General features: G+C 46.6%; 2 protein-coding genes across 3 annotated transcripts in view; one reads left to right on the top strand and one right to left on the bottom strand.

The window, feature by feature from the left end:
• LOC100920534 (netrin-4-like) overlaps positions 1-5,796 on the top strand; it is a 56,643-nt gene extending 50,847 nt beyond the window's left edge. For both annotated transcript variants that reach the window (XM_031955842.1, XM_003762475.4), the window contains 4 exons: positions 600-742; positions 2,701-2,769; positions 3,554-3,724; positions 4,914-5,796. In XM_031955842.1, the coding sequence (XP_031811702.1) occupies positions 600-742; positions 2,701-2,769; positions 3,554-3,724; positions 4,914-5,050 (520 nt within the window). In that variant the 3' untranslated portion in view covers positions 5,051-5,796. The remainder of the gene's footprint in view (positions 1-599; positions 743-2,700; positions 2,770-3,553; positions 3,725-4,913) is intronic.
• A 5,213-nt stretch (positions 5,797-11,009) lies between these two features.
• CHCHD4 (coiled-coil-helix-coiled-coil-helix domain containing 4) overlaps positions 11,010-15,733 on the bottom strand; it is a 10,589-nt gene continuing 5,865 nt past the window's right edge. The window contains 2 exon segments of the mRNA XM_031955860.1: positions 11,010-12,369; positions 14,263-14,361. Of these exon segments, the coding sequence (XP_031811720.1) occupies positions 11,984-12,369; positions 14,263-14,361 (485 nt within the window). The 3' untranslated portion in view covers positions 11,010-11,983.

The raw sequence follows: 15,733 nt of genomic DNA, 5'->3' as shown, positions 1-15,733 counted from the left end.
ACAGCACCTTAAACTTTGCAAAGCATTTTTATAATATTATCTCATTTTATCTTCACAACAACCCTGGGAGGTAGGTACAATTATAATTTCCATTTTACAGATAGGAAAACTGACTTTTCAGTTAAATGACTTGTCTAGAGTCACACACAGCTAGTAAGGATCTGAGGCTAGATTTGTCTGATTGCAAGCCCAACACTCTAACCAATGAGCTCTGCAGCTACTTTAGAACTCTTCTGTTAATTTGTACCATGTTTAATTCCTTCAAATTTTAAGAGTGGCCCTAACATATCCCCAAATAGAGTGAACAACATGGAGGTATATCTTGTAGCAAGGAAAGTATTATGGAATGGATTAAATCGAAGATTGCAAAACCAATGGGTCTCTTAGCTCTCACCCGGGTCCCCCACTTTTGTAAAGAAAAACAAGAATTTGTTGAGTGGAGGTACAAATCCAAGAGTGCCGCCGTCTTAAAAGCAAACAAATGAGATGGAGGTCCTAGGACTGGCTGATGTCCAGAAGTCTCTTTTCAATGTGGGGACTTCATGATCCCATGAAAATCTTCATAATCTAATGAGGGGTTTCCTTTCTTCCCTTCACAGACATGAAAAGGAGCCTTTCCTCCACATCCCTGTAGGGGGGCAGATCCCTGACCTTGTCCAGGGACCTGGCAATGACAGTGAGGAGCCAGAGCCATTGAGGTGGGATGGTCAGGAGCAAGGGTTTTCGGCCCTGAGACATCCAGGTAGGAGGCTGAATTCCCATTCATGATTCCATTCAATTTCTCAAATGTTTATTAAATGCCTGTTATAAGCTCCTCGGGGGATTATTAAGCACAGAGGAGAGAAAGTCCTCAATGACACAAAGTCCTGTTCTTGAGGAGCTTACATTCTATTACAGTGGAGGAAGGCAAGGGTTACCACATGCACATGGATGAATATGATATGAACTAGCAAGTCATTGGTGATGATACATAAGGGAGACCTTGGAAAGAAAAACAGAGAAAAGAGCTTTAAAAAAAATATCCACATCTTTGGGTTCTATATCACCTTCATTTCCAAATGTGTCCTTCCTTTTCCCCTGCCCAATCAGCCATCCTTTCTAACAAAGAATTTTTTTTGATTATTACTTTTTTATTTTTTTACATTTTTTATTATAGTTTTTTAATATACAAAACATATGCATGGGTAATTTTTCAACATTGACCCTTGCAAAAAAATTCTGTTCCAACTTTATCCTCCTATCTTCCACCCCCTCCCCTAGATGGCAGGTAGTCCCATACATGTTAAATATATTAAAGTATATGTATAACAAAGTATTTAAGAGAAAAAAATGAGAACAGAAAGTTGTTCAGCTAAAGCAGCTGATGTCACCTAGATTTGACAATGTATGTCACTCTACACATGGAATCCTTTGGAATATCTTTACACAGTGCAAGGATATGCTCACAAATATTTAACAACTGGCTCTCCAAGGGAAAAATTTATGCACAGGACATACTTTTAAGTTTCACATACATTATTTACATTTTTTCCCATTACTTTCTTAAGTCTAGATAATCAATAAAATAATAAACCAAGTTCTGATTTGTAACATTTGACCATTTCTAAGTTTAAAGTATGTTTCTAAGTTTAAAGTTTAAACACTGAAAATCTAACAATCAGCTCACTGAACCAGTACAAGCTCTGTTCTGATCTTATTTGAATCGCACATCAATCCTGAGAGGTAGGTGCCATTATGATCCCCATTTTACAACTGAGGAAACAGGTAGTTTGGGTAGTTATCTGAGCACAGATTTGAATTCAGTTCTTGTAAACATAGGCCCAGAACTCTTATCTACTGACTCACCTAGATCCTATAATGATCTTTCATATAGTAAGTACCAAAGACAAGTCCCTAGATCTTCTTGGACTAAGTATTCTATCCACTACTCCACCCTGCCTCTCAATGTGAAGGTTTTCATTAGTTTCTAGCCCAGGATATAACTAGGATGTTTGAGATAAGAAAGGGGAAAGAGATTTTTAGGGCCATCTTGCTAGAGGGGAAAGTGAGGAACAATTCAAGACTGTTTCATTTGTAGTCGAAACAGCCTACTACATACAGGAGGGATTATTATATGGGCAAGGTCTAAAAAAGACCTTTGTTATAAAGGATTATTTGTTGTATAGGATTTCTGCCCAGAAAAGAAAAAGAAACTACGAGGGTAGGAATGGTTTCATTTTTGTCTAATTATCCCCAGCTGAGTCCCTATAGAATTAAACTGGTTATGTCCAAGGAATGATCTTTATAATGGGATTTTAATCTGTGTTTAAAATTTATTTAAATTAATCTAAATTAAATTAAAATTTATTAAAGGACTTATTGCCCAATTTCTTTGTTTTCTCTGTTGATTTGGAAGCAGAAGAAATTTTAACAATCTGATTTTAGGCAAGTCATATATTTTGGGGGCCTCGGTTTCCTCAACTGTAAAATGAGCAACTTGGAGCACTTAATCTCTGAGTTTCTTTCCAGTTCTAAAACTACAGTCCCAGTGGAAACCCAAAAAATCTGACTTTTCAAGAAATCCCTCTCTGCCTGTTAAATCTCTCTGGAAATCAGATGTTTGTGGTGAGCTTGGGAAGAGTTTAGCTATTTCTGCTGTGAAGCTGACCCTCAATTTCATTTCTTTTCTTCTTGCTGTGGCCTTTCCCTCCAACTGGCTAGAAAAGTGTGTCTGCAAGGAGAAGGCTGTTGGGAAGGTCAGGGATTTCTGCCAAATGAAGTATGCCTATGGTAAGTGGCTTCTGGAGAAGGGGTGGGATTGGAGGCCGTCAGAAAGGGGATTCAGTTACAGGTAGAGCTGGCAAGGCCTGGAATGGCCAGAACTTGGAGATCAAATAGAACGGTGTGTCTGTAAGATGGAAGGTTTGTACCTGATGGTCTAAGACCCTATTCCAATCTGGGCTGGATGGGAAGTATGGGAGGGAGAAGGGAATTGGATAAGACTGTATGTGAGAGCTGGATTTTGGACCTGGTCTAACAAGGGAAGGGTTTTAACTGATGGAGAAGAGTTCTGAGACCCTGCCTGTGCAATCAATCAGTCAATTAATGAGGCACTTTGGAACTGTGCTAGGTACCGGGATATGAAGACAAAGAAATGAAACAGTTCCTGCCCTCATAAAGCTTACATTTTACTAGAGTAAATAACATACAAGCATAAAGGGATCTACAGAACAAGCACGTAATACCCACGGTGGCGAGGAAGGGAGGGCCCTAGAAGTCGAGGCAGGGATTGGGGAAGGTGTCCTGTAGCAGAACTCGAACCACTTGAGTTATATCTTGAAGGAAATGAGGAATTCTATGAGACAGAGGTGAGGGCATTCTGGGCATTTGCACTGGCCATATAAGATGGAGGGACGTGTTTGATTTCGAAGTTCCCTTTTAATACCAATACCGTGTGATTCTATGAGTTCAAGTTTCGGAAAATATGTTTTACCTGAGTCTACTTTCTATCTTTTTGACTGGGTTTACATAAAGTCCCAATTTTGAGTGTGTGTGTGTGTCTGTCTTTGGGCAGTGATAAAGGCTAAGATCCTTTCGGCATATGACAAAGGCACCCATGCTGAAGTCTGGGTGAAGGTGAAGAAGGTCCTAAAGTCTGGCCAAATGAAAATTTCCCGGAGTCACCAGAGCATTTACCCAGAGTCCTGGACCCACAGGGGATGCACCTGCCCCATTCTGAACCCGGGTAAGCAGCAGACAAGGTGGTTGCCATGGGCCTTGGGATGGGGAGGGGGGGCCTTTTGTGGATGGGTGAGACAGACAGAGACAACAAGGGGTGGGAGGAGACACTGCAAAGTAAACCTTAAAGGGTCAGTTACTATCGAGTTTGTTGGAAAAGTCAGTCACATTTTCCATCATTCCAGTTATGTAGATTTAGATCTGGACGAGATCTTGGAGACCACTGAGTCCACCCCCCTTTATTTCACAGAGAAAAAGGCTGAGGGGCAGGGAGGATGTGACTAGTCCTGGGTTCCACAGGTTGGTTATAAGAGATAACAGTGAGAATTGAACCCAGGACCTCTTACCTTTCTGAATCCACTATACCAACCTATTAGGGCGGGCATTCTTTTTGGAGTTCAAGTTGGCAAAGCTCCACTGAGGTCCCTTCCCACTCTAATTTTATAATTCTGTGACCTTGTACAAAAACTTCAAAAAAACTCCCCAAACTTCCAGTTTGGCTGGAAGAAATCCAACCAGTGAAATCAATGGATCAATCAACAATCATGTATTAAGTGTCCATTATGTGCCAAGCCTAAAAGAAAAAGCAGAAGCAGTCCTTACACTCGAGGCATATAGATCTTCTTTAAATTCATACATCTATGAGTTATTCAGGAGATGAATTCTGAAGTGCTTAGTCAGTCAGGCGATAAACATTTATTAAGCGCCTACTCTATACTAGGTTTTGTGCAAAGTGCTGAAAGACAAAAGATGGTCCCTTGTGCCGAGGAGGTCACCGTCTCCCAACATGCAAACAAACACGGATAAGTTAGGGGAAAGATCCATCGGAAGTAACTAACAGGAAAGGCAATAGAATTCAGAAAGGTTGGGAAAAGCTTCCGCAGATAGATGGGATTTTGGTTGGGACTAGAAGGAAGCCAGGTGGGTCTGAAGTCAGAGAAGGGGAGGGAGAGCATTTCAGATGGGGGAGACGGCCAGAGAAAATGCCCAGAGCCAACAGAGCGAATGTCGGAGGCCAGGGCCACAGAACTGAAGGATGAGTGCTGGGAAGAAAGGTGGAAGAAGTCTGGAGAGGAAAGGGGCAGAGGGGATGAAGGGCTTTGAATGCCCAATGGAGCAGCTCCTGGAGGCAATAGTGAGCTGTCAGAGGGGTTGGTAACCTTCCTTCCTGCCGCTGGGGGTTATGTTCCCACCAGGTACGGACTACTTGATTGCGGGGCAGGAGGACCCCAAGAACAGCAAACTCTTAGTCAACATGAACAGCCTGGTGAAGCCTTGGAAGGTGTATCTGGGAAAGCAGGTAACAGGTATCCTCCGTACAGGCTGCAAGTAACCAAGGCAGACGCCCCGAGCTTTGCTTCTCTGCAACCAAGTCTAGTGTGTTCGCCACTCTGAAAACCCCAACTTCCCGGGGCATCGGTGTGGATTGCCCCTCCTCTTGTAAACTCAGGACAAGGTCCTTCCTTCCTGTAGAGCCCCCGCTGCCCCACCAGAATCCCAAGCAAACAGTCTCACTCAAAGAAGGTGGTCAGTGCTGGCACGTCTTCTGGAGGGGGATTCCACTGGGACTTAAATGCTGCTGATTCAACGGAGGTGTCCCAAGGTAGAGGTCTCAGGAGACTCTGACTCCCACTCTCATTCACATGGCCTTAAGCAGATCACTCCCACCTGGACTCCGCTGTGCTCAAAGGGATGGCAATAACACCGCTGGACCAACTCTTCTCCCAGGGTTGTAGGAATGAGATGATGGATGTAAAAGCACTTTGTAGACTGGGAAGTTCATACAAATGTAACAGGCTGCTATCCTCCTAATCTCCACATCTAGAATTTAACCTGACACACACAGATTGTCTGTATTTTGTGATGGGTGTCTCTTGCCCTCTCTTTTTCTAGTGCTACAAATGGAAAATACGAATTTATCATTGGATGCCATATTTTGTTATTTATTATGGCGAAGGAAAGTTGGAGGCACCATGGTTTGGTGGAAAAGGGGCTGACTTTGGACCCAGGTGCTGCTACTTGCTACCTGAACCTGTATGTGAACCTGGGTTTCTTCATCAATAAAGTGAGCGAGTCAGACCTGATGGTCCTCAGAGATCCATGGGCAATAGTTGAAATAGCACAGTGTAGAAAATTTGTCTTTGAACCCTTGCTCTGCTTCTTAACACTCATGTTACTTTGGGCAAATACTTCCTGGTCCTGGGATTTTTCATCAGCCAAAGGAGGGGTCTGAGAGGTTCTCTCTAGCTCTAGACCCGTGATCCTTGGAAATAATTCCTCAAATACAAAATCCCTGCTCTTAGACCAGGTTGTCAGTGACAACCTGGATTCAATGGTCACTTCGATGCAGAAGGTTTCCAGGTGATTTCATTCAGCCCTTACCTCTCTCTGTATTTCTAGTCTTGTGTCTCCAGCTTCCTATTAGACATCCTAATTATTTTTTCTCTGAACTCTCCTCTCTTTCCAACTTTCCTATTATATTCCACCATCCTTTCTGTCCCTTAGGCTTGCAAACACAGTTTCATCCTTGACTCTTCACTGTCTCCAACTCCTGCCTATCACATCTGGACTAACAAAAGCCTTCTGGTTGGCCTCCCTGCATGTTTCCCTTCACTCTAGTTCATCCTCTATTCAGCTCTCAAAGTGACCTCCCTAAAGTGTTCTCCCCTTTCCCCATTTAGCAAACTCTAGCTGTGGACAAGTCACTTAATCTTTGTTTGCCTCAGTTTCCTCATCTGTAAAATGAGCTGCAGAAGGAAATGGCAAAACACTCCAGTATTTCTGCCAAGAAAACCCCAAATGAGGTCAAAAGGAATCAGACATGGCTGAACTGAGTGCACCCCTACATACCTCCCCCAACAGTACACAGTGCCTCCCTGTTACTTTCAAGATCAAATATAAAATCGTCTTTTTGGTTTACAAAGCATTTTATGATCTGCCCTTTCCTGCCTGTCTAATCTTCTCAGACCTCATGTTCCTCCACATACAATACTCCACGATCCAATGGACTTTTTGCTCTTCCTTGTACATGACACTCAACTTCCTGATTCCCATCTTCCCGGGCTGTCCCCCAGGCCTAGAATTCTTAACTAAACTCTCAGCCAAAAGGAGCTTCTCCTGCCTCCATCTCTTATTGCTGGTCTTTTTCGCCCCACCTCCAATTTGTCTGGTGTTCCCTAGTCTGTACTTAGTCGTTCGCACATTTTCTCTCCTTATAAAAAAGGAGGAACTGATCCTGCTTGTTTGTATCTTGATATCTGACTTCACTTGTTGGAAATGGCACCTTAGAGAAGAAAGGCTCAGCACTGGAAGGGCCTTCAAATGTTCTGCAACCCACCCCGCCCCCACCCCAAAGTCCCTTTCCAAGCCGGAGGAATCCCAGGTGGGTCATTCTGCCCAGTCCTTGGAGGCCAGGGACCTTCCTTCGCAGTCCACTTTCACATATGGTTAACCTTGAAGGTGACACTTGCTAGCCAAGTTGGACAAAGTGGCTGATCCTGCCCTTCTCCTGCTCTGGGCATTCAGGCAGGTTGTTTCTCCATCCCCAGAATCCCCTTCTTTCGAGACTCAGCTCAGGAGCTGCTCTCCTTGTCTCCCTGGCCCCATCGCCCCTCTGTGGGCTGAGGGTCCTCTTCTGCCTTTGATTTTCTTGGGACGCTCTGGATTTCTTTGTTGTATCTCTCCCTTACCTATTAGAACACTTACTTACATATGTCATATTTTCCTAGGAGAGCATGTGCCGCTTGAGGAGAGGGACTACGTCCATTTTTAGCTTCATATTTCAGCACTCAGCAGATGCTTACTAAAGCTATACTGAGTTCTCAGGCCTTTTGTGGGGGTCACGTGGTGAGACATCACCACCAGTATCAACGTCAGAATATTAGTGGAGAAGGAACAGTGGGAGATTCTGGGATTTGCCCTTCTCACTCCCAGGCAGTCTTTGTTTTAATTCTGGCTCTGTGAATTATGAGTAATGAGGCAGGGGGTCTGGTTTGGGGCTGGGGACTGTGTGCGAAGCATGGCGTCCAAGGGAGGCCCTGAGTTCCCACTTCTAGGTTGCACTGTTCAACAAAATCCTAGAAATTCACCAGGTTGGACCAGCCTTAACAAGTGTAGTAGGTATTGATGCTGTCTGTGGGAAGAAGGCTTGGCTGAGTTGTCAGGTCACCAGATCACTTGGGAAAATCCGCTTACATGCATGTGAGGGGAAGGGCTGCCATGGTCACCCACCTTTAGGATTTCCTCTCTGTCCTTGTTCAGCATCTCTCCCACCCAGGTCCGGGAACTCTTAAATGCATCCTCATCATCTGATTCCGGTCACTGGTTGGTCTGTGCCTCGGACTTCCCACAAGGCTGTGGGGTGGGTGGCAAAGTTCTGCTTTCAGCTCTTGCTGTGTGACCTTGGTTGAAGGTGAGCTTGTTTCCTTGTCTCAATGCATGTTACTTTTCTGATGCTAAAATGCTTCAATCAGCGGTAAAGGCATGAGAGGCTATTGAGCGCTTTTTGGCCAAAGATGGGAGGCTTCCCCAGCCTCAGTGGTTCCTCCTTGTTCTCTCTCCCCCAACATAGACATTGCATCCTAGACAGCCCCAGTCCTACTTGCTCGTTTTGGAAGATAGCCAGAGGCTCATCACCAGTGGCCATGACTGCACAAAAGGCTCATTCTTAAAGAAATTCAGTGGTAGGAAAACACCATCAGGCCTGGTCCCCCTCAGCTCTTGCTGTTTTAGGGAGTATTCTGGGCCAGGCCTTTGGCTTAATAAAGGGAGGCAACATTGAAAGCCAGCTCTGGTTGCTAGCAGGCTTCTGTGAACCCTTTTAGGCTGACCCCTTCCAATCAGCCCCATAGTCCTTTGCAGAGCCTGACCTAATCCTTATAGGCGAGCACCAAAAAAAGCATCAGGAGATTTAGAGCCACAATGTGCGGGTCTGCCACCGAGTCCCTTTTGCAGATGGAGAAACTGAGGTCCCGACAAGGGAAACAAGTGGCCCAAAGTAGGCATGTGACAGAACTGGGGTTCAAATCCAAGTTCTCTTGGTGCGAAATGCAGTCTTCCCCCAAGGACTAAGAATTATGGAAGGAGCTGCCTTAGCAGAAGCTTCATCTCACCGCTTCCTTGCATGGAGAGAAATGAGATATCTTGGTCAAGCTCAGGCAATGAATTAGTAATATATCAATCCCCGAATGCCAAGGCCAACCACATATAAAAAATACCATCTGCCATTGTATTTTCTCCATGGGTGGATTATCCCAATCCTTAAAAATGTTATTTAAATTGAATTAATAAAAGCCCAAGATCCAGAAGGGAATCTGGATCATGGGAATCTGCCTCTTCCATTTTCTAGGCATTTAAAACAAACAACTGAATAGGTTCTTAGGGACATTTAAAGGAGGAAGAAATTTAGAGCTGAAGAGTCTTTAAGGCCTCATTGCCATGTCTGAGGGTCTTGAAGCCCAGGGTGGGGCCCATAGTGAATCAATGACTAATTTTGGCTTAGAGCTCTGAAGTCCTTAGTACTGGAGCTTTTGTACTCTTGAGACAGCTTTTAAAATGACAGCTATCACTTAGGCCATTGTAATGAATAGTCTGCTTTGGGGCTTCTTCCGACTGTGGCTACCTTTGGCACTGGTGTGGTCAGTCAGTCTGTTCTACATGTGGGCAAGGACAGGGTTAATGAAGACTGAAGTCCCTTGTGTTGACCCCTCTGGGCCGGTGCACTGAGCAGGAGCCACAGTCACTATCAGCAATCTGTCCTTCTGCTTTGTAACAAAGCGCCTTGTGTAAAGGACCGCCAGATGACCAAGCAGCCTTCGTGTCACGGATAGGTTCCATGCCACGCTGACAGTCCTTATTCCTACAGTTCTTCCATCAGAAGCCACATACATGTATCCACGGGGGAAAAAACTCTCCCAAAGTCTGTGTTGTGAAACTCTGGTGATACAAGCTGGGCATTGTAGGTCAGTGGTGAATAGAGAACCTTACTTTTTTATCAGGACCTGTGCTCACTGCCAAGTTTTCTCTTTCACCAGCTACCCTTTTACATTCAGTCCATTGACATTTCTTACAATCCTGACTCCAAACTCTCAAGGTCTATGGTTAGCCTGTCTGATAGATTGAGGGCACCTGATTGAGGGCACCTATTAACAGCACTGGCCTGAATCATCACATCTCTGCGGAGGGACCACGGTCAAAGATAATATGCCCCACCTATCCAGAACAAAATCCTGCATCTTTTTCACAGGAACTCCTTAAACCTTTACCCAGCTACTGAATCTTACTTTATATAGGGTGGTGTGGAATAGAGGGGCTGAACCTAGAATTAGGAAGTACTGAATTTGAATTCTGACGCAAAACCTTCCTCACTGTGATCCTGGGGAAGCTGAACGAATAATCTCCCTGAACCTTCGTCTCCTTGCCTGTAAAACAATACTAAGGTCTGTAGTATTTATCTCACAGAGCAGTGAGGATGAATTGAGATAGTGTATATAAAGTGATTTATAACCTCAAAGCAATATAGAAATGCCAGTTATTATTATTCTAATAAATTTAGCTAAATGGTTTCTTAGAGTACATATTACAGACAGAAAGAAAAAAAAAAATTGAGAATATTCTGAAAGCAAAAGCCTACGACCCAGGGGAAAAAGATAAATCAAACCTAGGGGAGCAGGTGGAAGAATTCAGTATAACTGGGAGATCCAAAAGGAGGCCCTGAATCACAGAAAAGTACCAATTCCCATCCTTCTCAGCAATCTCTGATCAAGAAGGCAGAGGGTGTGGGAAATGGATGAGACCTTCTGCTAGCTGGGAAACCACTCACTCAGGAGGAACATGGAGCGGCTCGTGGCCTGACGGGGCTGGGTGTGTGTACTACACCTTGTGATTCTGACTTTGGAAGAGGAGGCCTTACTCCTCCAGCTGCCTTTAAAACACCAGTTCATTGACTTTACTCAGACACCTGCTAAGCTTCTTAAGCTTCCTTAAAGACGTTTTCCATTCCCCTTGGAAGGGTATAGAGGAAAGATGCCTTGGGTTTGGGTGGGGAACCCCTACCATCATTAGTTTTGGGCCATAGGGAAATCCCTTCATCTGCTGTAACATGTTTCCTTGTTTGTAAAAAAAAAAAAAGAGTCCCAGTGAACTGCCACCTCCTTCACAGGGTCAAATGACTGACTAATGGATGTCCAAGTGTTCCATAAATGATAAACTAACGGGTACGTTCTTGTAAGTGACCATCTTCTCTTAAATGGAAAACAAAGCTAACTGCGAAAACAAAGGCAGTGAATTCAAAAGCAGGTAAAAATATTTTTTTCTTTTAATATGCACTTGAAGTCACATTCTTTTCTCTAAGACTGTTACTCCAGGTAACAGCTCAGTCTCCGCTTCCCAAGGGCATTCTATATGAACTGGTAAAGATGGAACAGGCATTAACAAAGGGGTCCTCAACCGGGGTGTTCTCAACAGTAAAGGAACAGTGACAAACATGCTTTTGCATTTGTTTTGTAAGAGTCAGAGGCTGCCTGATGTACCCGCACATCTACACTTTCAAAACCATGTGAAAACCAGAGCTCAATGTATAAATTAAAAACAAACAAAAAATCCCACCCAAGCCATTTCCCCCCCAGAATCTATCAGCAGTATATATGTGTGTGTATATATATATATATATATATAATATCTATCTATTCCTGATGTAAATGTATCACGAATCAGAACCTTCACACAATATAAATTTGAGATTCTGCCTTAAAAATCAATCATCTCTGAAAATGGTCCTTTCTCTTTGATATTACTATTTTTTGCATAAGTCCTAAGTGAACTATGAAACACACACAAAAGGGACCTCAACAGAATGAATGAATCCAGCACGCCTCCCCTCTTGGTCTGAAGCTGAAGAATAGTGGTTTGGGGACTGCTGAGAAGCCTTTAATCTGTCATTTCAAAGAGTGGTGAGACTCAGGGTGCTCTGGACAAGAATTTAAAAGCAGCGGCAGCTACATCTGTTGAGAGGTTTACATGGTACACACATACACAAACACAAACACACACACATGAGCACCCACACACAGAACTCCAATCTTTTTCCAGTGTTTGTATCACAGGGTTGAGGCCCCTGCCCATCAAAATAAGTTATTTCATATGCAGTGCACAAAACATGAAAAGGTAAGAGACTTTCTGTGAAGACCCCCCGAGAGACACTTTGCGTAAGGTTCATGTCTCTCCGAGAGGGGCAAAGGCAGGAGATGGGCACCTTCGTCCGGCTTCATTAGCTGGACCCCTCCTCTTTGGTCAGAGCTGCCTCGGCCGCCGTGGTCGCTGCCGCGGTCTCCGCCGTGGTCGCTGCCGCGGTCTCCGCCGTGGTCGCTGCCGCGGTCTCCGCCGTGGCCGCTGCTGCGGTCTCTGCTGTGGCCTCCTCCACGCCCTCGCTCGCTTTCTCTTCTTCATCCTCCTCCTGGGGATAGAGGTCTGGGTACTTCTGCATGCATTCTTGCATGGCCCGGAACTGGTCCACACAGTCTGAACCCTTGACTTCCTCCGTGCTGTAATGGAAACAGGAAAAGGCCGACTTGAACTGTTCTCCACAGGGACCACTGGCCATTCCCCCAAGACACGGGCAGTTCCAATTAATGTCTCCGTTGGGCAGTATCAAACCTGCGGGGAGGAGGGAACAGAGCTTTAGAACGTCAGAGGCGTTCGCGGCCATCGGGGGGAAACAGCCCTGTCCTGTGGGGCTGGCGGCCTGGCCAGGAGGGCTTAGGGCAGCCGGGGGTCAAACCCCAGGGTTTCCGGGCTTGCCGGTCAGGGCCCAAGGCAGAGCCTGGAAAAGATGTCGGTGGTCTCTCTCATTTCAGAGCTAAGAAGTGAGGGGGCAGGCGGTCTCAAAGGCAGAACTCGAACGCAGACCTTGAGTTTCACTTCTAGCCTCTCTCCTCCAGACCAGCTGTTCCCTGTCCCCCTCTCCCCGCTCAGCTCCTACTCCCCAGCTCAGAACCTGACTGTTCTCAGGGAAAAACACGGGATAGGGTGGAAGTGGGGCCTGGGTACAAATCCCGGCTCTGTGGGCGTCTCTGGGCAGGCCACTCCCCCACTCTGGGCCTCTGGCTCCACATCTGTGAAATGAGACAGGTTGGCCTGTCTGAGCCTCTTCTTGCTAGAAATCCGATTTAATCACCAAGTTCCAGATCTCCTTCTAAAACAAGGGGCCAATAAGGGGCAGGAGGAAGTTAAAGGTTTCCTTAGCAGCTCTGAGAGCCCACCTGTAACCTCACATCTTGCTCAAGGAGAGCCATAATCATGAACCACAAGGACCAACCGGCTTGGAGCCTCCAGGTCCACCTGTGGGGAGGATGCAAGGCTCTGGGCAAAGGGCCCTCCCTGCCCCCCGACTCCCCACTGTCCTCCCCCCTGGGGGGCACGTGGTCAGTGATGAGCTGCCTTCCCCAGAGGCGCCAGGCGGAGCCTCCCTGTAATTCTGGGTGCCCTCCCCGCCCAGCTACACTCAAGAGGCTGCGCCCACTTCACTGATCTCCAGCCACCCAAGGGCAACATGCTGGTCACCTCTTGGCAGAGAGGTCTAGACTCGCGGGTCCCAGGGGACCACCAGGGCACCAGACAATTCAACACTAAGACAAAGGTGCCCCCTCCCTCCCCCATCCTATCTGTGCTTTCTGCCCACGGGCACCGCCTCGGTCTCTCCTGCCCTGGCCTGGGGCTCCCAGCCCTAGAGCTAAGCACCCATTCGACCTTCTCCGTCCTCTGTAAAACTGGGCTGGGATCCGCCAGCTGCACCAATGTCCTCTGAGGACCACGCCAGGCCAAGGCTGCTCCCTGGAGGCTCTGGCCTGCTGAGAGAATGGCCCTCTCCAGACCCTCCCTCCCAGGGCCCCGACCCCTGCGTGGGCGCCCGCTGCCGGCCCAGACCTGGAAGCCCAGCACGGGACAGGATTCGCCTCAAGTCTGCCCGGCCCGTACAGGGCCGAGCCCGCTTCCCCAGCCGCCAAGGCTTCCGGTGGCCCTCGGCCACAGGCCAGGCCCTCGGCAGGATGGCCCCGGGACGGCCTCAGCCTCCCTAAGCCTGCTGTGCAGGCCCCGTCTTGGGCCCCCCTGAGAGACCCTCACCACGATGCCGCAGGGGCTCTCGGTGCTCTGGGACCAGGAGCCACCAGCTGAGCGCATGGAACAGTGACGGGAGGAGGGCTCGCGGACCCCTGGGGAGGTCCTGGGGGGCCCCTCCTGCTGGCCCAGGGGGCGCGCTAGATGAGACAGCCTGCGGCCTGTCAGTCACTGACAGCAGCTGCTCCTCCAGCACTTTGCCGGGGACACTTTCCCAGACCCACCGCATGGAAAAAAGCAGGGGAAGCAGAGGACATGGGACCAGCAGCTGCCCGACCCCCAAAGATGCCTCAGAAACAAAGCCTGGCAACCCGGGGAGAGGTTACTGAGCACAGAGAAGGGCGAGCCTCCCAAAGCGCCCTCACAGGCTCCTCCTTCCAGGAAACACTGCTGGGGGGAGGGGAGGAGACGGAGAAATTAGGGGCCACTGACCATGGTCTTCATAGGGGTCGTTGGGGTCATCGGCTACCAGCTCCGCGTTGCTGGGCGTCTCATGGTCTTCTTTGGTCACAAATATAATCTGGTCCTTTCCTGACATGTGGAAGAGCAAGAAAAGTTGCAGCTAAGTATTCCCTTCAACAACACAGAGACATTAAGGGCCTGTAAGAGAGGAAGGTGGGTCACAAAGCAATTCGCTGCGTTACAGAGCCCAGACCGACACATAGACAGTCATTTGGTTAACATATGGACAAAAGGTGCTGGGAAGGTATCCTGGACTGAGAGAGGGAAACCCCATTCTTCTTATCCTAGTTCTGCCACTAAACAGCTGGGTGACTGAATAAGTTCCTCAAAAACTCGGGGCCTGTTTCCTTATTACAATCACATTTTTTTTTTTTTTTTTTTTTTAAATTTCAAAGCAATTTGCAAAACATTTAAAAGGGATAAGCCATTATGTGGAAAGAAGGGGAATAGTTTCTTTTCTTTCTCTTTTTTATATATTGTTTTTTTACATCACTTTAATTTACCAGTATTCCCACTTCATCCACTGAGCCATCCCTTCAAAAAAACGTTCAGTATAGCACTCCCCGAGTCCCAAACCCAGACTCTCCCCTCTCAGAGGGAAAAAAAGGACTAGATTAATCTTTTTTAGCTCCATCGTACTGATTTTAAGGCTACTCTTCTGGAGAGGAGGGGATACCTCAAGGGAGAGAAGTACTCCACCCCGAGCCCTCACGCACCTGCCTCTGCCATGGATGTAGTACACAAGGTAAAGACCAATGACAAAGTTGGGCCCACAGAATAATCAATCAGTCCACACTTACTAACCACTCCCCACGTTCCAGACACTGTACCAAGCCCAGCTAGCCTCATCCAGAAGAGGATGCTAAAAACCCCAAGGACTTGAACAGTCTAGAATCCAGGGGCCCCTTTGTAAACCAGGGTTCTGCCATGTACAAGGAACAAGTGAGTTTCTTTGAATGGCACCTCACAAGTCATATGATTAAAGGTCATTTTTTCCTTAAAAAATAATCAAGTCAAAATAAAAATCACCTTAGAGCCCAGAACGTTTATGACAGCAGTTGGTACTCTGGTACCTGCTTTTGAATGTTTAAGGCAATCTCTATCCTAATGAACTTAACTGTAGTTTGTAGCTATTGACAAAATTATGAAATCTGAGAGTTGAAAAGGACCCGAGAGAACACTACCTCACACCTGTCCATTTATAACATATAATACTATTTAAATAGCACCTACTATGTGCCAGGCATTGTGATAAGTGTATTACAAATATTACCTTGTTTTGATCCTCTCAGCATCTTGGACAGAAGGGGCAGGCGCTATTACTATCCCCATTTTACAGATGAGGAAACCAAGGCAGACAGAGGTGAAGGGATTACCCATGACTACACAACTAGTATAAGGGTCGGAGGCTTCAGGTCTTTTCCCAAGTCTTCCTGACTCC

This window comes from Sarcophilus harrisii, chromosome 1, assembly GCF_902635505.1.
Source record: "Sarcophilus harrisii chromosome 1, mSarHar1.11, whole genome shotgun sequence".
Taxonomy (NCBI): domain Eukaryota; kingdom Metazoa; phylum Chordata; class Mammalia; order Dasyuromorphia; family Dasyuridae; genus Sarcophilus; species Sarcophilus harrisii.
Note: the sequence above shows the minus strand (reverse complement) of the source record. Positions and strands in the feature narration are given on the sequence as shown.